Source organism: Ornithorhynchus anatinus, chromosome 19, assembly GCF_004115215.2.
Source record: "Ornithorhynchus anatinus isolate Pmale09 chromosome 19, mOrnAna1.pri.v4, whole genome shotgun sequence".
Taxonomy (NCBI): domain Eukaryota; kingdom Metazoa; phylum Chordata; class Mammalia; order Monotremata; family Ornithorhynchidae; genus Ornithorhynchus; species Ornithorhynchus anatinus.
Window position 1 is genome coordinate 31,200,700 of NC_041746.1, and position 19,267 is coordinate 31,219,966.

At 43.4% G+C, this 19,267-nt stretch overlaps 2 protein-coding genes across 4 annotated transcripts; one reads left to right on the top strand and one right to left on the bottom strand.

Moving 5' to 3' along the window:
- Positions 1 to 1,022: 1,022 nt before the first annotated feature.
- TSTD3 (thiosulfate sulfurtransferase like domain containing 3) lies at positions 1,023 to 4,579 on the top strand (the record flags this gene model as incomplete). Its single annotated transcript, XM_029047117.1, has 4 exons — positions 1,023 to 1,140; positions 3,627 to 3,800; positions 3,882 to 4,041; positions 4,429 to 4,579. Coding segments are annotated over 4 exons (519 nt in total), but the record flags the coding sequence as incomplete, so codon positions are not given.
- Positions 4,580 to 5,152: 573 nt separating this feature from the next.
- On the bottom strand, positions 5,153 to 18,880 carry CCNC (cyclin C). Of its 3 annotated transcripts, XM_029047317.1 has the most exons (12): positions 18,796 to 18,880; positions 16,292 to 16,398; positions 14,924 to 15,008; positions 14,582 to 14,651; positions 13,341 to 13,392; positions 12,260 to 12,315; positions 10,212 to 10,247; positions 9,522 to 9,613; positions 8,522 to 8,589; positions 7,997 to 8,076; positions 7,190 to 7,308; positions 5,153 to 6,640 (listed from the first exon to the last, which is right to left on the bottom strand). In XM_029047317.1, the coding sequence occupies exons 1-12, from the start codon at positions 18,825 to 18,827 to the stop codon at positions 6,586 to 6,588; spliced, it is 852 nt and encodes a 283-aa protein (XP_028903150.1). In that variant the 5' UTR covers positions 18,828 to 18,880; the 3' UTR covers positions 5,153 to 6,585. The 3 variants fall into 3 exon arrangements, with proteins under 3 accessions (XP_028903150.1, XP_028903152.1, XP_028903151.1); XM_029047319.2 differs by lacking the exons at positions 14,924 to 15,008; positions 18,796 to 18,880 and having other exon boundaries at positions 16,292 to 16,365; XM_029047318.1 differs by lacking the exons at positions 16,292 to 16,398; positions 18,796 to 18,880 and having other exon boundaries at positions 14,582 to 14,671; positions 14,924 to 15,004.
- Positions 18,881 to 19,267: the final 387 nt, after the last annotated feature.

Sequence of the window (19,267 nt, forward strand, 5' to 3'; positions counted from 1 at the left end):
TTGTCTCTATCTGTTGCTGAACTGTACATTCCAAACGCTTAGTCCAGTGCTCTTGATTCCATTTATTGCGATGAAGTTGTCTTGTTTTTGTCCGTCTGTCTCCCCTGATTGGACTGTAAGCCCATCAATGGGCAGGGATGGTCTCTATCTGTTGTCGAATTGTATGTTCCAAGTGCTTAGTCCAGTGCTCTGCACATACTAAGTGCTCAAAAAAGACTATTGAATGAATGAATGGATAGATGATAGATAGATAGATAGATATAGATTAGATAGATGGATAGATAGAGATTAGATGGATGGATGGATGGCTGGATAGATGGATGGGTGGATGGGTGGATAGATGGATGGATGAATGGATAGATGATAGATAGATAGATAGATAGATGGATGGATGGATGGATGGATGGATGGATGGATGGATGGATGGATGGATGGGTGGGTGGGTGGGTGGATGGATGGATGGATGGATGGATGGATGAAAGGATGAATGAATGAAAGGATGAAAGAGAGGAGGGGAGGAAGAGAGGAAGAGAGGAAGAGAGGAAGAGAGGAAGAGAGAAAGAGAGAGAGAGAGAAAGAGAAAGAGAGAAAGAGAGAAAGAGAGAAAGAGAGGAAGAGAGGAAGAGAGGAAGAGAGGAAGAGAGGAAGAGAGGAAGAGAGAAAGAGAGAAAGAGAGAAAGAAAGAAAGAAAGAAAGAAAGAAAGAAAGAAAGAAAGAAAGAAAGAAAGAAAGAAAGAAAGAAAGAAAGAAAGAAAGAAAGAAAGAAAGAAAGAAAGAAAGAAAGAAAGAAAAAGAAGAGGTCGGGCCGTGCGGCGGCGTGGCAGTGGGCAGGGTTCGGCGCCCCTAGCGGCCGTTCGGAGTAGTGGGGGCGGGGGCGGGGGCGCTGACGTCACGCGCGCGGAGGGTTTTTTTTTTGTTTTTTTCCCGCGGAGCCGAGCGGAGCCGAGCGGAGCCGAGCGGAGCCGAGCGGAGCCGAGCGGAGCCGAGGCCGGGAGCGGGGCGACATGTGGGCGAGGGGTCTGGGGCTGCTGCTGCTGCTGCGGGGCGCGGCGCCGGGCGGTGGCGGCGGCGGCGGCGGCCTGGAAGCCTGCAGGGCCCCGGGGAGCTGTTGGGCGCGGCCCAGGGGCCCCAGCCGCGGCGGTGAGGGGCCAATACTATTTGTTAAGCGCTTACTATGTGCCAAGCGCTGTTCTAAGCGCCGGGGGAGAGACGGGGTAAGAGATCATCATAATAATAGTATTTGTTAAGCGCTTACTATGTGCAAAGCGCTGTTCTAAGCGCTGAGAGAGACAGGGTAAGAAATCATCATCATCATCATAGGATTTGTTAAGCACTTATTATGTGCCAACCGCTGTTCTAAGCGCCGGGGGAGGGACGGGGTAAGAAATCATAAGAATAGTATTTGTTAAGCGCTGGTGACCTGATGACCCTCTACCTACCCCAGCGCTTAGAACAGTCAGTGCTCTGCACTTCGTCAGCGTTTAACAAATACCCACATTATTCTTAAAATCCCCATTTTACAGATGAGGTCACTGAGGCCCAGAGAAGTGAAGCGACTTGCCCTAAGTCACACAGCTGACAGGTGGCGGGGCCGGGATTCGAACCCGCCACCTCCGACTCCCAAGCCCGCCGACCTCTTGTCACTCGCAAGCCCGGGCTCTTGTCACTACGCCACTAAAGGCCTGGCACGTAGTAAGCGCTTAACAAGTACTATTGTTGTCATGATGATTTCTCACCCTGTCTGTCCCCCAGCGCTTAGAACAGCGCTTGGCACATAGTAAGTGCTTAACAAATACTATTGTTGTTGTTATCATTTCTTACCCTGTCTCTCCCCTGGTGCTTAGAACAGCGCTTGGCACAGAGTAAATGCTAGAGAAGCAGCGTGGCTCAGTGGAAAGAGCCCGGGCTTGGGAGTCAGAGGTCAGGGGTTCAAATCCTGGCTCTGCCACTTGCCAGCTGTGTGACTGTGGACAAGTCACTTCACTTTTCTGCACCTCAGTGACCTCATCTGAAAAACGGGGATTTTAAGACCGTGAGCCCCACGTGGGACAACCCGATCACCTTGCATCTCCCCCGGCGCTTAGAACAGTGCTTGGCACATAGTAAGCGCTTTATACCAACATTATTTTTTTTAGAGAAGCAGCGTGGCTCAGCGGAAAGAGCCCGGGCTTGGGAGTCAGAGGTCGTGGGTTCTAATCCCAGCTCCGCCACTTGCCAGCCGTGTGACTTTGGGCAAGTCACTTCACTTCTCTGGTCCTCAGTAACCTCATCTGTAAAACGGGGATTAAGACTGTGAGCCCCACGTGGGACAACCTGATCACCTTGTATTCGCCCCCCCCCCAGCGCTTAGAACAGCGCTTTGCACGTAGTAAGCACTTAATAATAATAATAATATAGGTATTTGTTAAGCGCTTTGGAGCTTCGCCCATCTGTGCCAGGGGGTGAGGCTGGGTTCCAGTGGAGCAAGAGCAGGAACCGGAGCCTGTTGCACAATTTGGGGGGTCATCTAAGAGCCCCCCGGCTCTTGCAGGCGACCCTGGGGCTGAGGGGCGATTTCCCGGGTGGCCCAGAGGGACAACGATCGGGGAATGAGGCTGGAGGACAGTGCCGCTCCCCCGGATTGTGCAAAACGGATGAATCAGAAGCAGACACTACCGGTGTCACGTCCGCCGTGACTTTTTGAGGAAGAGGAGGCCCGAAATAATTTTCACTCCGGGAACTGCAATTCCATTTCATCATGTATTCTGACACCGACAAGTTTCTACAGAGTTTGTACTGTGTGTGTGTGATTAGAGTGACAAACTTGTTTTGCAGTTCAAAGGGATGCCAGCGAGTTCCATTTTTATCCAGTGGCATCCTAGAAGTCTGGAGCCCCGAGTTTTGCAAGTTCCCCCTCTAGACTGTAAGCAGGAAACATGTTCTCCCGACTCTATACTCCCGCAAGCGCTTAATATAATGCTCTGCGCCCAGTAGTTGCTCTCTAATACTGTCGATTGATCGATTACTAGCTACTGTTCTCTGCCAAATGTTTAGTACAGTGTTCTGCCCCCTGTAATAATAATGTTGGTATTTGTTAAGCTCTTACTATGTGCAGAGCACAATTCTAAGCGCTGGGGGAGATACAGGATAATCAGGTTGTCCCACGGGAGGCTCACAGTTAATCCCCATTTTACAGATGAGGGACCTGAGGCACAGAGAAGTGAAGTGACTTGCCCACAGTCACACAGCTGACAATCCGGCAGAGCCGGGATTCAAAGCCATGACCTCTGACTCCCAAGCCCGGGCTCTTTCCACTGAGCCACGCTGTTCTCAATAAATTCTACTCATCCTCGGGAATAGAAAACTAACAGAGCTCAAGCGGGAAAACCACCTTACGATCGCAAGAAAGGGCTTGGATTTGTGGAAAATCGAGGATGTGGAGAGAAAAGACTGGGATGTTAGCTGCTCCATCCATAACTGTATGGATGTCAAGGAGGGAAACCATCACACTGTTATTCCAAACATCGCTATTGGAGACAGAAGGCCAGGCTTGAGGGACCATTTGGCACACCACCATAAGGCATTTCTTGTGTCCAAATACGTTTAAAGGAACAGAAAAATCGGAAATAACTGCTTTTGTTTTATAGGTTTGAAAACTGTAAAAGGAAGCAGCTGTCATCTGTGCACTGACGTGTCTCAAAGCATCACTTACCAAGAACTTAAAGATTTGCTCCATTCCAAAACTACTGTGCTAATCGATGTTAGAGAAGTTTGGGAACTTAAAGATCATGGAAGAATTCCAGGATCCATTAATATACCGTGTAAGTCTCATCGACTGAATGCTCTCTTTTCCCCGGAAATTCCACTGGCCTCACACGTCACATTTTTAATCTCTTCTCCAGTGGCCGAAGTTGCTGAAGCTCTACAAATGAACCCAAGCGACTTTAAGGACAAATACCGTCAAGCAATGCCGTCAAAATCAGATAGGGTAGTGTTTTCCTGCCTAGCAGGAGTGAGAAGCAAGCAGGCCTTGGCTACTGCACTCTCTTTGGGTTTTAAAAGGTAAGCAGATGACCACATAAACAAATTAGTTGTCGTATACAAAATCACCTCGATTGTGGAGTGATTGTGGACCACATCCAGAATGTGGTCGTAATGGAAGAGATAAATATTATCTTTAGCATTTAATGGTTATTTGACCCAACAATCCCTTATTATTCGATTTCTAAATATTTGTATCTCAGGCCCCTGCCTCCCCCCCAACTGCAAGCCCCTTGTACACAGGGATCGTGTCACCTGTCTGTAAAGTGCACGGCAGCCGGTGGGTTCTCAGATATTACGACTCCTCCTCAAATGTCAACACTCTTCTTGCAAACACGGTCTTAAGTCACAGGTAGAGAGGGAAGCGTTGTAAAATTCCAGACCAACAGGTTCTCTGTGTGCTTTCAGTGCTCAGCATTACCCTGGAGGTTGGAAGGAATGGACAAGCTACGAATTTCCACCCAAGAACGAATGAACTCCAAGATTCCCACCTGTGCCTTATTTAGGTTTCTCTTACAAACCGCGGATGTTAATAAAGCATTTTAAACGATCAAGCCAACACTTCACTCTTGGTCATTCATTCAGTCGTATTTATTGAGCGTTTACTGGTCAGTTTCTTTCGTTCTGAGTCTTTGGAGCCCAGATTTAGAAGGGAGGTAACAATTGAGCATCAGATCAGATCTGTCAACGGTGGGACAAGCTGTGTACTGAAAACTAGAATTTAAATATTAGTCAAAGTTGTTTGCATTCCTCCAAGACCATTTAAATATTCACCATCTAATAAAGTATGACCACTGTCTTCTAACTCTCTTGTGCTCTTCCAAGCATTTAGTACAGTGCTCTTTACACAGGGCCCAGGACAAAAGTGAAAGTGCCCCAAGACGGGAGGCAAGGGCATTCACGATATGAAAATCTAAATCCAATAATATGAACATAGTTTTTGCTTAATGGTGAGTATTTTTCTAATGGTCTTTGTTAAGGCACCTCTACGTGACAAGCCCTGGATTAGATTTTGGGATTGATAAGAGCTTCATCTTAGCAGGTGACTTTAAGACCGATCCACAGAGGTTTTTGTTTTTTTTAAAGACTTAATAAGCATTTCAAGAAGTCAAGAAATAACACCTGACAAAAGTACTGGAGAAGTTATTTTTATTGTTGACATATAATCCCATTCAACATTTAATTTGATGACATCGTACACAACTGATTATTTTTTAAAAAATTAAAATCTCAAGGAAAGTGGTGCGTAAGTGGTGCAGTTACAATCCCAACTCTTTGGAGAATACGATCCATTTCTCTAGTCAATTCTGTAGGCGGCATTCTCATTCAAGAAAGAGTCTCTCTGGAGCCCCTTCCTTTAAGGGTTAGATTAAGAGTGGTCGTTGTGGGGCTGGTTGGAAACTGGATTGTGTTCGTGGCTCAGGAGATCGCTATTGAACTCTAGCCTAACTCACTCAAACAGTGAACGTAGGGGAACGGTATATACCTCCTGTACAAAAATCAATCTGCAGTAAGGATTCAAAATTAACCAATAAGAAAGGAACAGATCCAGGCTATATATTTTTACTTAAAAATTTCATTCAATTGTATATTATTACAAATAACTTACACATGGATTTTTAACATTGCAGGAAACTTTAAAAAAATGCCCCAGGACACTACAAATACTGCACTTTGCTGCTTAGCTGGGGAACATTTCTCTTGGTGAGACATCTAAATGACTGATTAAAGTACACTGTATGTCTTTAGGGACTTAATTTTTTTTTTCATGAAAATTTCAATGAAACCAGCAAAAGCATACAAGGTCATTTTAAAAGTGTGGTCACTATTTTAACATCTACTGACTGTGAAAATTCTAGAGTATTGAATATATTAATGTACCACCTTCCTACAGTGACTTAAAAAAAGTCAAACAAAAAGTTAACCTCCAGGTTTCCAGGTTAGTGTGGTTTAGAACCCCAATTTAATAAAAACAAGCTGTAGTTTTTTTTTTTAATCCTCTTTCCAAGCTCAAGCAAGGACAAACTAGACTCAATCCATACCACTGATTGACCGGACGTGAAGTACAATCAGTCCTTCTAGAAGGTGTGCTTTCACTGCGTGTTTTGGTCAAACACTGGTGAGGAATTAGGGAATCTCCTTCCCACAGTGTGCGCCTGTCTGGATAGAAGAGCAAGCCCCTGAGTACTCTACCACACGAAACAAAGGACAACTCTACAGACTGTAACACAGTGAGTTCTCATGAACCAGAGGAACCCAATGACCGCATCGTTAGGAAAAAGGACTGTAACTGTGTGAACAGCAAGACGGTTCCAGCCCTTTTCAGAAATTTAGTTATTTTCTATTTAAAAAGGTCAATTTATTTGCGCCAGGGATCCAGCGGATGAAGAACATGAGAGAACAATTTCAAAGTGTGGCAGAAAGAAAAGCACCCCCTTTCTTCCTGACCGAAGTGCTTTATTTCTCATCTGTTTTCCGACGGCCATCAGTGAAGAGGGCCTACAGGCCATCTCTAGTCCAGAAACCATCCCCATGTTCTGACACAAGGCAATTCTTCGGAACGGCTTAGGACTGGCTGTAGCTAGAATTCTGGCTTCCATTTGGACCCTGTTCTCCTTCACTGTTTCACGGGAGGAAAACAGATCAGACGACAATTTAAAACCAAGTCAAGTGAATTCTTCAGACAGTAAAATCCATTTCCCATTTTAGGAAAATAAAGGCCTATGGTCCAAACCCATACGAAACATTGTGGCGGTGAAACCCTGATTCTGTTTGTAGCAAAACCATTCAAGATAGTCCCCAGGTCAACCTAGTGGTTGGATTCCAAACCTCCCTAGCAAAGGAGGAGGACCAAGGAAGCAGAAAATTAACATTCCTTCTTTCATGGCATCAAGAAGTTTAACTGTAAATACCCTGCCATGTCAATACCTTGACAGATGATTAGGTTATTAAGTATCCCAGGCAATAGAGTGACATATGTAAAACAAAATATTTTAACAGTACTCTTGAATCTCAAACAGGGAGCTAAAATCTACCAAACCAAATTTCTCATTAAATAATGCAAGAAAAAAATGTGAATCGACTGAATTACTCGTGGTCCAGGAGATAGTTTATGATATTCTAAATAGAGTGGATTATAACATGAAATCAGTAAAGATGTATCAAGTACCTGTTTGGAGGGGGTTTTGGTTTAGGCATTTTACTAAGAATAGTTGCCATTTCCTTCCTCTCATCAAAATTCTTCCATTGCTCATACAGCTTTAAGATAACCCTGATTATTTCCAAAATCTAAAAGAAAATATTCCAACATCAGATGCTGCAGAATTTATGGATTATCATCGAGCACCAGAAGAATACCCAAGACAATAGATACAATAGCTCCTGGAGAAGATTTCACTGTTCTTGACAAATCTCATATCCCGTCTCTTACATTTACTGCACTCTTCCTATGCACTTACGATTGTGCACTGTACGCAGCAGGTGCTTAACCAATACTCTTTGCTTGAGGAAAACTCACACGACAATATATTAAAACACTGAAATGATTTTAAGTCATTAGCTTATCCAAAACCAATTAACAGGACTGGAGGTGTTTTGGAGCGGTTAAGGATAAGGATGTTACTGATAAATAACTTCAAATGCTGAAACACTTCTTTAGTCAGACCCGCCCACTATGATGAGCTTTTGACTACCGACTGCCCTCCTGTCTACTCCGATGAAGGCCACTAAGTAAAACCATTTACCTGGAGTTCAGGATAAATGCTAGGAAACTAATGGAGACCAAGCCACAGGGAAAACCGTCACTTAAAAGTTCAAACTACCCTCTCTTAGCACAACCTAGGTTACCTGAAGTTCGTTCTCCAGGCACGTACCCAGTTTCCACAGTTCAAGCTACTACCGTCCTTCGCTCCAGAATCAAACCAACGCAATTTCAAGCTCCTAGTGTTTTGAGAGCAACTGAAAGAAGACAGTATACCTTTTCCATGTCAACAGAAAGTTCAGCAAACCACTGCCTTGCATCTTTTTGCTGGACAACACAGGCCACATGGAGGCAGGCTACAAAGCAAAAATACATTTCAATCCTTTATAGTGCAAGAACGGAGAAAATTCTCTCTCTCAAAAAATAAAATTATGTAGAATTATTGTTCCCCAAGCCCCCAACTAGTTTGACAATTTAAAAACTCAAGGAAAACATTTTTCGAGCTGCAGGTAGTAGGAGGGAAACATTTGGGATGTGGTTGTTTATATTTGACGTTCTAATATTTTATTTGTGGAGATTAGTTAAATCACCTTATAAATTTTATAAATTAAAAATTGGGAAATGTAAAAATAGATTATCTAACAAGCCAAATTTGCTCTATTATGACCAAGACAGGAAAAAAAAAAGTCTGAATAGATTTATGGGCATAGGAGCCTGCATCCCACCCGGGGTTTAGAATAGTGCTTGGCACATACTAAGCGCTTAACAAACACCATCATTATTATTATCACTTACACTTACCTAAAGCGATCATGAAAGGCGGGTAAAGCAAGCAGAGATCTGTTCGGTATGTGTCATTCACTATCCTCCTGCATAAACATAAATCACTGTTATTCCACAGAAGTCGTACAGTCTAACGGAAAGAGCACATGTCTGGCAGAGACCTTGGGATCTAGTCCCAGCTCTGCTCCTGGCCTGCTGTGTGACCTTGGACAAGTCACTAAACCTCTCTGGGTCTCAGTAAAATGGGGATAATGCCATTCCTTAGCTGTTATACGGGCAAAAATGAGACTAAATAATGTGACGAGACCTGGGAAAATAAAAGCACAATATAAAATTCAAGATACTGCTATTAAAGGATAAATGGTAAGCACACTAGGTGTTCATAGCCTCTAAAAAAGGGCCATGTTTTCCAGGTCTTTCCACCCTCCTATGTTTCCTACTAACTTCATATATAGAAGGCAATCTCAGCTCTGAAAATGAGGCACTGAACATAGATGTTGTAAAATGAAAAATAAGAACCTGTCATCATTTCAATATGGAAAATAATGTTTTTAAAGTGTTCAAAACTCAAACAAGTGGAAAGCAAAGAGGGCAAGAAAGCTGGCAATGAAAAACAGCATATTTCTATATGTAAAGAAAGCTGGCAATGAAAAAAAACACAGCATATGTGTAAAGAAAGCTGGCAATGAAATACACAACATATTTCTATATGTGCATTGCTCTGGGAGAGTGGAAGCATTCTGGTTCCTTTATCGTTTATCTGTTCCTGGTTCTGATTTACGGAACTCATGTTTTTAACATCCATGCTTATGATTTCTGTTTAATCCAACCTCTCCTACAGTCTTTTGTTTAGTTACTAAAATTTCATACCGTAATTGAAACATTTACTTTGGAGGAAAGAGAAGAACAAAATATAAAGTGACCTGGAGCGGGCAAAAACATTTGAGTAGTCTCTTCATTTGGGGTTAACCTTCCTAGCTAAGACACTGTATTAAAAGCGACTCTTTACTCTACTTACCATGCAAGAGGAAGCAACATGTCTTCTTGGCCCATGTCCTGCACATACTGGAGTAAAGGTCTATAAGGATGGTACACTATCAAACAACAATCCTGGAAACAATGTAAAAAATATACATATATGGGTAAAGGCATATTTATACTTCGTGCAAAGACACTACCCACTTACTTGACAAACACACACGTCAAAGCAAATTGGGAAGTTTCTGAAGTCATGCCTAGAATTCCTTAGACCCTTTAGGCCACCCCTAATCTCTGGAATATTCCCTTGGCACATCAATTGGCCCTCCTCTCTTAAAGCACCATGTTTGCAATTTACTGAAATCTCTTTAAGCAACTCAGCTGCCATGTCAAGGAAGAGAACTCTGCCAAAGCCCTAATCTAGCCTTAAACATACCTCCAAATATGCAAATAATTGAGAATAGCTTATGATTCTGTTTGAATTTATTCTTAATCACCAGCTGAAATACACAGGTTTTCTGGGGGGTTTTGCAGAGCCCATACCACACTGATCAGCTAAGTTTTACATATTTTGGAGAGGTTGGGGATGATGCTGTTATTGATTAAATAACTTTAAATCCTGAATTACTTCTTCACCTTTAAAGTCAAGACACCTTGAAATCTAGACTTCTCTAGCTTTGGTCATTTTAAAAGGTTGAAATGCCTTCTAACAAGAAAATATACTACCTACCATTAATTCTAGGAGATAGAATTCACATTCTAGTATCTGTTGAAAAAAAAAAGTACTGATTATAAATAAAAAATGAGGTTAGACACCAGAAGGTTATAATTCAAAACATGGTTTTCTTTTCACACACAATGGATCTCACTTCAGGCAGGTTTTCGCTGAATCGTTCTGAAACACTACATACAAACAAAACTCTTCATAAAAACAAGAGTTAAGCAACCAAAACACCAAGAAAAAGCATATGAGAGAGTTGTTTGAGCAGGTTTTTGTCAACACAATGGTATACTGTTTTTAAACTATTAACCAACACAACGGTAATAATGTTGGTATTTGTTAAGCGCTTACTATGTGCAGAGCACTGTTCTAAGCGCTGGGGTAGACACGGGGGAATCAGGTTGTCCCACGTGGGGCTCACAGTCTTAACCCCCATTTTACAGATGAGGTAACTGAGGCACTGAGAAGTTAAGTGACTTGCCCAAAGTCACACAGCTGACAAGTGGCCGAGCCGGGATTCAAACCCATGACCTCAGACTCCAAAGCCCGTGCTCTTTCCACTGAGCCACGCTGCTACTATTGAATGAACGGTACCAGGTTTGAACTTTGTGGTTGGGCTCAAATGAGCTGCCATCTCAATGAATGTTAAAGAAATAATTCCAGCTGACCCTGCTCACCTATCTAAAATTCTGGAAGGGCAAAAACACAACCTGGGGATCTGGGAAGAAGAGACGACTCTCCCCCTTCATTCCTTTTCACTAGGAGCAGAATTAGAACTCTTTCTTCCAATCCCTGGGTGGGGGTGGTTTGGCTGTCTCCCGGTTTCCTCCGCCCCACCCACAATCATTTCGGGCCTCTTTTCGGGGAGTAATGGGGGCACGGTAAAAGGGAAAGCACTCATCTTGCTCTCAAGTATTCACTGAGCACCTACAGCCTACAGAGCAATCCATTAAGCATTTGAGTGAGTACAGTAGAGCTGAGAGACATGATACCAGGCCAAAGGGAGCCTACAATCCAGTTCCTGAGCACCTACTGTGTGTAAAGCACTACAATCTAGCAAAGGGGAAGGAAGAGAAACAGTAAAAGGCTAATTCCACTGCCTTAGAAGCAAGCAGGAAGAAACCCTAGCCTGAAACAACATTCTTCCCCCCAGTGGATGGCCGGGGAGGAGGGTGGTTAAAAAACCCAATTCTAAGCATTAAAATATCTGATCATCCTTATGAAGATGATGAATAAATCAAGTAGAAGCTACTCTTTTACTTAGCCTCAGCCTACTAGACGAATGCTTCCTTTTGGTTGGTTACAGTGTATCTCAGTCCAGACAAATGGCCTGTGATTAAAACCCACGGCCCTGCTTCAGAAGCCCAGGAAGAAAGGACAATTTTAGAGTATAAGCACCTTCAGGGTAGGGATCATGTCTTCCACTACCATTGTACTATTCCAAGCACTTAGCATAGTGTGCCATACACTATATTATTGAGTAGGTGCTAATTGATTCTACTGATTCATTTTTCTATGACAATTAGTAATCTCTTAAGTGGCCCTGAAATTTTTTACTCATTTTTTTCCCCTCACTCACTGTTTTTCCCGTGACTTCTGATTCTCGATGCTTCTGAACTTATATTTGCCTTGTTGATATTTCCAAAACCCTGTAGGACTAACTCAATGTGGCCCAAAGTATTTCAGCGTTCCTGAGAAAATATGCTTGCTAAAGCCTTTCTAGACCTGGAAATGAGTATATTTTGGGTTGAATTAAGGCTCCAAATGGAAATCTTTCTTTTTAAAGCCTGGAGTGAAGCATTTAGAAAATACTCAGGAGCTGAACGACTACAGAAGTCACCAGATATTAATTTAAAAGCTCATCTCCACTACACTGCATAAATACTGGAGGAAAACTCTGGCCAGGAAACATGCCTACCTCTGTTACACTGTACTCTCCCAAGCGCTTAGGACAGTGCTCCGCATACAGTAAGTTCTCAAAAAATACGACTGATTGATTCCCAACACCAATTGATTCACTCTCTGTTGTGTTTTATCTTGTATTACTTTGTACTTACATGGTTCATCCTATAGGGGAATTCCTTTGGAAAGGCATATGAAAATCTAGTTTTTACTGTGGGAAAAACAGAAAAGGATCTAAACTGAGACAACAGTAAATCAACATCCAAATTCGATCTTTTTACATTTAGCTCTTTTCCCTTTACATCTATGATTTCTATACGCTTGCCGTAAGGAGTGATTGTGTCTGCCAACCCTCTTGTACTTTCCCAAGTGATAAATAGAGTGCTGTGCACATAGTAAGTGTTCAGTAAATAACATTGATTCTATAAAATCAACAGTTGGTAGATGCGATCCCCTCCCACAAGACGCTTACAGTCTATGAGGGAGGTAGACATTAAAACAGATTAGGGAAAGCGGAAAGAGTAGAGTAAAAGAGCATTTCCATAAGCACTGTGGGGCGGGGGAGAGTAGCAAAATGCTTAAGCGGTATGCAGCCAAGTTCAAAGCTGACACAGACGAGGGCACGGAAGGTGGAAATAGAAGACTTAATGTGGTAAGACTACTTGGAGATGTGATTTTAGAAATGCCATTACACTGCCCTTTCCATCTGTCCACACTAATGGAGGAAAGCCCTGGCCCAGACCATGTAAATGGTGGACCACCCTCAAATCCACGGACACCCGGTCTATCTACCTCTCTCCCCAGAAATACTCCTCCTCCGATACCCACTCCTGCCTTTGGCAATAAAAAGGGGAATAAACAACTGCCAAGTCAGAGTACAGAATTCTCAGGCAGCCATAATCTTTGGGGTTGCTGTCTGGCTATCGGGGAAACTCAAGGTGCTTTTTGCTGGCCACCGCGGCCAGAACAGCCGGTCAGCCGGGTCAGAGAGGGGATCGGTGTGGATGGCAAATAGGAGAGGGGGTTGAGGTCCGAAAATGAGCAGGATGATTTGAGGACCCAATTCAATCAGCTGCCCGGGGGACGGCTAGAAAGGAAGCGAAAAGATGAGGGAGAGGCTTAGGAACCAGAGAATATTTAACTAGATGAATCAGGTATTTATTGTGAGCCTCCTAGGTGTATTTTCATGGGATATGATTCTAAAGACAGGGTAGACAAAGCACTCTTTGCACTTACACACTGAAGTTGCAGCAGAAATCAGTCTTGTATTTGAGACCACTCCAAATTCCTGGGATAAAGAAAATAAGAAATGAGAAAGGGCACTCTAGGCTAGTCTGATCAGTGTGTGGTGATTTCAAAGGTTTATCTGATTTAGAATACTTGCTCCTTTTTATGTTCCCATTCTTTTTAACTCTCACTGAAGTCGCAGGTGTTCAAAGCAAATTGTTTTTCTGTTTCTGATCTAGCGCTAGGACCTCTATTTGGAATAACCTTTCTTTGTAGGAAACCACTGAAAACACCCTCGCTTTCCTCCAAAATATCAATTTGTCTGCAAATTGCAGCACCGACTTTCTCAAACAGTGCAACCAATATGTATTGAGGCTGAGACCCTGTAAAACATATAACTGTCCTTGAACTGGAAAAACATGAAGGTTCTTAATAAATACTCTAGTAATCTGATGACACTGAAGACCCTTTGATAAAGATGTTTTGCAATTAAATTGCATGTATACACACAAAAAAAAATATCAAAGAGCTTAATTAGTACTTCCTTCAAATGGGTAAACTAAGGTAGCTGCCTGAAGTTACACAGTGATGAATTGGCAGAGCTTGAAATAAAATCCAGGGACCATGGCTTCCTGAGTCCCCCGCTCTAACCAACTGGCTGTTCTCCATATTAAATTGCCTGAATCTTTCAATGATTAGAAAAAGAACCTGGACCCAGTTTAAGTTAGTGACCCACAGAGTTAAGACTCAATACGCCACTGTCAATTTCCTTCAAAGAGCCACCTCTTACTCCCTCAAAATGACCAGCTTTAACTGTAACTTTCAATAGAGTAAGAAGAAAGCGAATATGGGAGATCTCTGAGATGCCCTACCATTTCAAGTAAAAATTAGAATTTACTTCTAAATACAGCCTAGAGCAAAATAGATTTTACACACCACATCACAAACTATATTTAGCCAAATATGAATCAGAATTCTCAATTTCAAGGCAAGTTAGACAGTTGGGAGTTTTTCAAAATCTCCCATATTCCTTGGGGTTGAAAAGATTTACTAATAAAACTGAAATTAGCTGGCAGGGAGCTCTGAAGAGTTACTACATAGAATCTCTCTAAGCCTTTCCTTTGCTACTAGACAGCTTTGAAGACCAATGAGAGAATTAAAGAGATTGAGCGGACTAAATTTCTGAATTAGCTTTAAATATCTCTTCTCCCTACTTCAGGTTCTTTTAAAAAGAAAATAATACTTCATACCTCTACTTTGGATGCCAAAAACACACATGTAGGAGCCATTAATACAGGATCTATGCTTTTCAGGGAATATCTGAAACATAAAAGCCAAGTCTGGAATACGTTATAATGAAAATGCTAACATAAAAACATTCTATGCTTTCAGGGAATATCCGAAACATAAAAGCCAAGTCTGGTTTACTTTATAATGAAAATGCTAACATAAAAACATTCATATTAAGGTTTTTCAACATCAAGTACTACCCAATCTAAAATAAATGGTACATTTTATACTGACGTTTGGAAAAGCTACCAGAATCTACTCAAATGCTGAACTATCATTCTGTTAAATAGAAGTAGTCCTACCTGGCATAGAACCTCTTGAAGTAGACTGTAGCAGTGGCAATAACTTGTTGTCTTAGTTTAAGGTGTTCTCCTAATGCTTGGATAACTTTAAAAAAAAAAGATTGAGGGGGATGAGATGAGCATTTTTAGTTTGATCTGCTAATGATTCACATTTTCACCATGTGGCATTCCTTGATTAAATCCCCACCATTCCAGTCTTGTCACTTCCTCAGTAATTCTGTCAACTTACCTGTTTTTTATTGATTTAATTCATCTCCTTTTGCTTACTACTTATAAAATATTATATGGATAGATGCCTACTGAATTGAATATTCAACTGCAAGCTCTTGAGGGCAGGCACCATAGCACTTATCTATATTTGCTGCACTCATCGCCAACAGTAAGCACTCTATAATTGCTCTCTCTAATTACTCGTGGCTGATTGGTCACGGCCCTGAGCATTAAAGAGGGTGTGATAAAGGCCCTTACTGTTTTCGGAGCAAAGGGTCCACCCATCTTCAGGCTCCCCCCATTAGAGTGTAAACTCCAGGTGGACAGAGGTCATTTCACTTTGTTATTCTGTGCTTTCCAGGTGCCTAGTACAGTCAGCTGCTCCTCCTCCTACTAATGCTACTATTACTATTCTGAAATTGGTAATATTGGAGAATCTGGATGGTGGTGTCCCTCCTGGACACAGCCCACCTGGTTAGAAATGTACCGTTACCATCCCTAACTGCCCCTCTAGTCCCACATTTTGAGCCATTGGCCCGTCAACTTATCTAATCTCCTCTTGATCCCTTGATTTTTTTCTGCCTGCACAATTTCAACGGATTCCCAGTGCAGGCCACAAAGAGGTGGGGAAGTGTCCCCCTTTGGTTTTCAACCTCCCACCCTCAAGCTTGAATGGGGCCCTTTGCCCTGGGGTTGTAAAATTTGCCAATCAATGATTCTGGGCTCACTTTGTTAATTCTCTCATGATTTTGCTGACTTCACTCAAGTCTCCTCTCAGCCGGCATCTTTCCAGAACGAGAAGTCTCAGTTCTTCCGATCTTTCCTCGTAAGGAAACGTCTCCATCCCCCAGATCATCTAGGTCGTGCTTCTCTGTACCTTCTCTAGCTCTATTATGTGCTCCCTAAGCCAGCACTATTTACAGCAGCTCCAGCGCAAGCATACTACCATACAACTCTATGTCCAACCTGATTAACTTGTTTCCACCCCAGCGCTTAGTACAGTGTAGTAAGTGCTTAACAAATACCATAGCAACAGAAAGTTTGAGGTGTTTAACCACTATGAATATGACTGGAAATATTTAATAAACACTGACCTCTACAGGAAATATGAATTTGGGCAGAATTAGACAAGATGCATAAAATAAAACCATATTTTACCATTGGTAAAAAATATCTGCAGTTTCCAATACTCTTCTTCCGAAAGAAACTTCAGGTCTTTTTGGCGTTCTTTCAACAGATCTTGTTTATCCAAAATCCACTGTAAACTGGAAAAAGAAAAGACATTAAAATCTGTTACAGATAAACTACATTAATCATAACATTGGGTTGGTAGGGTGAGACACACCATCTTCACGAGCAAAAAGCAACACTGAAGAATCAAAATCACCCAAACCAGGGGACTGGGAATTACTCACTCGATCAATCATATTTACTGGGCGCTTAATATGTGCAGAGCACTTTACCAACTGCATGGAAGGGCACAATTCAAAAGAGTTGGTAGATACGTTCCCTGCCCACAGCGAGTTTACAGTCCAGAGGGATCAGAAGGCCCAGGCTCTAATCCTGTCTAAACTACTTGCCTGCTGTGTCACGTCTCTGGGCCTCAGTTTCCTCATCTGTAAAATGGGGAGAAGACTCTCCCTCCCTCTGAGATTGTGGGGCTGGGACTGTGACCAATGTGATGACCAAGTATCAACCTCGGCAGTTGGCAGTCGGTCAATCAGTTAATCGTATTTACTGAGCGCTTACTGTGGGCAGAACGCTGTACTATGCGCTTGGGAAAGTACAATATAACAATAAACGACACACTTCTTGCCCAGGATGAGCTTAAGATGCTTGGCAAAGAGTAAGCATTTAAAAAATCACAAAGACCTCCCTTCTCCCCCCTTGCCATGGCAAACTAGTGATGGTGGCAGGGCTGGGGGAAAGGGGCCTCAGCTGACACCGGGGAAGTCAATCAATCAATCAATTGTATTTATTGAGTGCTTACTGTGGGCAGAGAACTGTACTAAGCGCTAGGGAGAATACAACAATAAATGGACGCATTCCCTGAACACAATGAGTATACAGTGCTTGGCACATAGTAAGTACTTAAAAATCACAAAGAATCCCTCCCACCCCCACCGGGGAAGTCAATCAAATCAATTGATAACATTTATTATCTGCTTACTGGGTACCCAGCACTGTGCTAAGCACTTGGGAGAGTACAGAGTCGGTAGACCCTATCCCTGCCCACAACAGTGTGGCTTAGTGGCAAGAGCCCGGGCTTGGGAGTCAGAGGTCATGGGTTCTAATCCCAGCTCCACCACTTCTCACCTGTGAACCTTGGGCAAGCCACATCACTTCTCTATGCCTCAGTGACCTTATCTGTAAAATGGGGATAAAGACTGTGAGCCGCACGTGGGACAACCTGATGACCTTGTATCCTCCCCAGCACTTAGAACAGTGCTTGGCACAGAGTCAGCGCTTAACAAACACCAAAATTAATATTATTTACTTCTCTGTGTCTCTGTTCCCTCATCTGTAAAATGGGCATGAAGACTGTGAGCCCCAGGGGGGACAACCTGATCACCTTGTATCTGCCCCCCCAGCGCTGAGAACAGTGCTTTGCACATAGTAAGCGCTTTACAAATACCATCATTATTATTACTTTCAAAGCGCTTAGTCCAGTGCTCTGTGCGGAGTGAGCGCTCACATCATATGGTTGAATAGAGTGAGTGAATGGAGTGAGTGAATGCGTGAATGAATAGAGTGAATAATAATGTTGGTATTTGTTAAGCGCTTACTATGTGCAGAACACTGTTTTAAACACTGGGGTAGATACAGGGTCATCAGGTCGTCCCACGTGGGGCTCACAGACTTCATCCCCATTTTACAGATGAGGTCACTGAGGCCCAGAGAAGTGAAGTGACTTGCCCACAGTCACACAGCTGACAAGGGGCAGAGCCGGGATTCGAACCCATGACCTCTGACTCCCAAGCCCGGGCTTTTTCCACTGAGCCACGGTGCTTCTCTGAATGAATGAATGGAGTGAATGAATTAATGGAGTGAGTGAATGAGTGAATAAATGTGTGAATGAATGACTGGAGTGAGTGAATGACTGGAGTGAGTGAATGACTGGAGTGAGTGAATGAATTAATAGAGTGAATGAATGGAGTGGGAGTGAAAAAGTGACTGAATGAAAGAGTGAGTGAATGCCTGGAGTGAATGAATGAATGAATGGAGTGAATGAATGAATGAATGAAGTGAATGAATGAATGGAGTGAAAAAATGACTGAATGAAAGAGTGAGTGAATGCCTGGAGTGAGTGAATGAATGGAATGAATGAATGAATGGAGTGATTGAATGAATGAATGGAGTGAATGAGTGACAAAAATGACTGAATGAAAGAGTGAGTGAATGCCTGGAGTGAATGAATGAATGGAGTGAATGAATAAATGGAGTGAGTGAATGAATGAGTGACAGAATGGAGCGAGTGAATGAATGAATAAACGACTGAAAGAATGCGTGAATGAATGAATGGAGTGAGCCAACGAATGGTGCGAATGAATGAATGGTGTGAATGAATGCGGGGAGTGAAGGAGTGAGTGAGTGAGTGAGTGAGTGAATGAATGAGTGACGGGGGCCATCGGAGGGGCGATGGGGGTTGAGGACGGACTCACTAGTGGGAGCTCTGCCAGAAGTTTCCCGCCATGAAGGCCGTCTTTCCCGGCGGGGGGGAGAGCGCCTCGGGGAGCCGGGGGAGGACGGCCGGCGAGGACGGGCCGGGAGGACGGACGGGAGGACGGACGGGAGGACGGACGGGAGGACGGGCGGGCGGGCCGAGGGGCGGCCCACGGGGCCCGCGGCGCCGCCGGCCGGAAGTGGAGGGGAGCGGGGGAGGAAGGGGGGCGCGGGGACGGGGCCCCGCCGGAAACACCCTCCGCGCGCCGCCCGGAAACACGGACCCCGACACCTACGTTCCGCCGCGCCAAGGTTCCGGGCGGGAGCCCCGCGGCCCGGCCGGCGCTCCGGCACCCGTCATTCATTCAGTCAGTCAGTCATTCATTCAGTCAGTCATTCATTCAGTCAGTCAGTCAGTCAGTCAGTCAGTCAGTCAGTCCTACTCATCCAGTCATCATCCATCCGTCATTC

Excerpts from the sequence above, each read along its gene's own strand:
- CCNC (XM_029047317.1), bottom strand. The coding sequence starts at position 18,827 with ATGGCGGGAAACTTCTGGCAGAGCTCCCACTA. Across the intron at positions 13,393-14,581 it reads TTTTGGCATCCAAAGTAGAG|GAATTTGGAGTGGTCTCAAA; the intron begins GTATGAAGTATT and ends TCTTTATCCCAG. Across the intron at positions 7,309-7,996 it reads TTTCTGTTGACATGGAAAAG|ATTTTGGAAATAATCAGGGT; the intron begins GTATACTGTCTT and ends ATTTTCTTTTAG.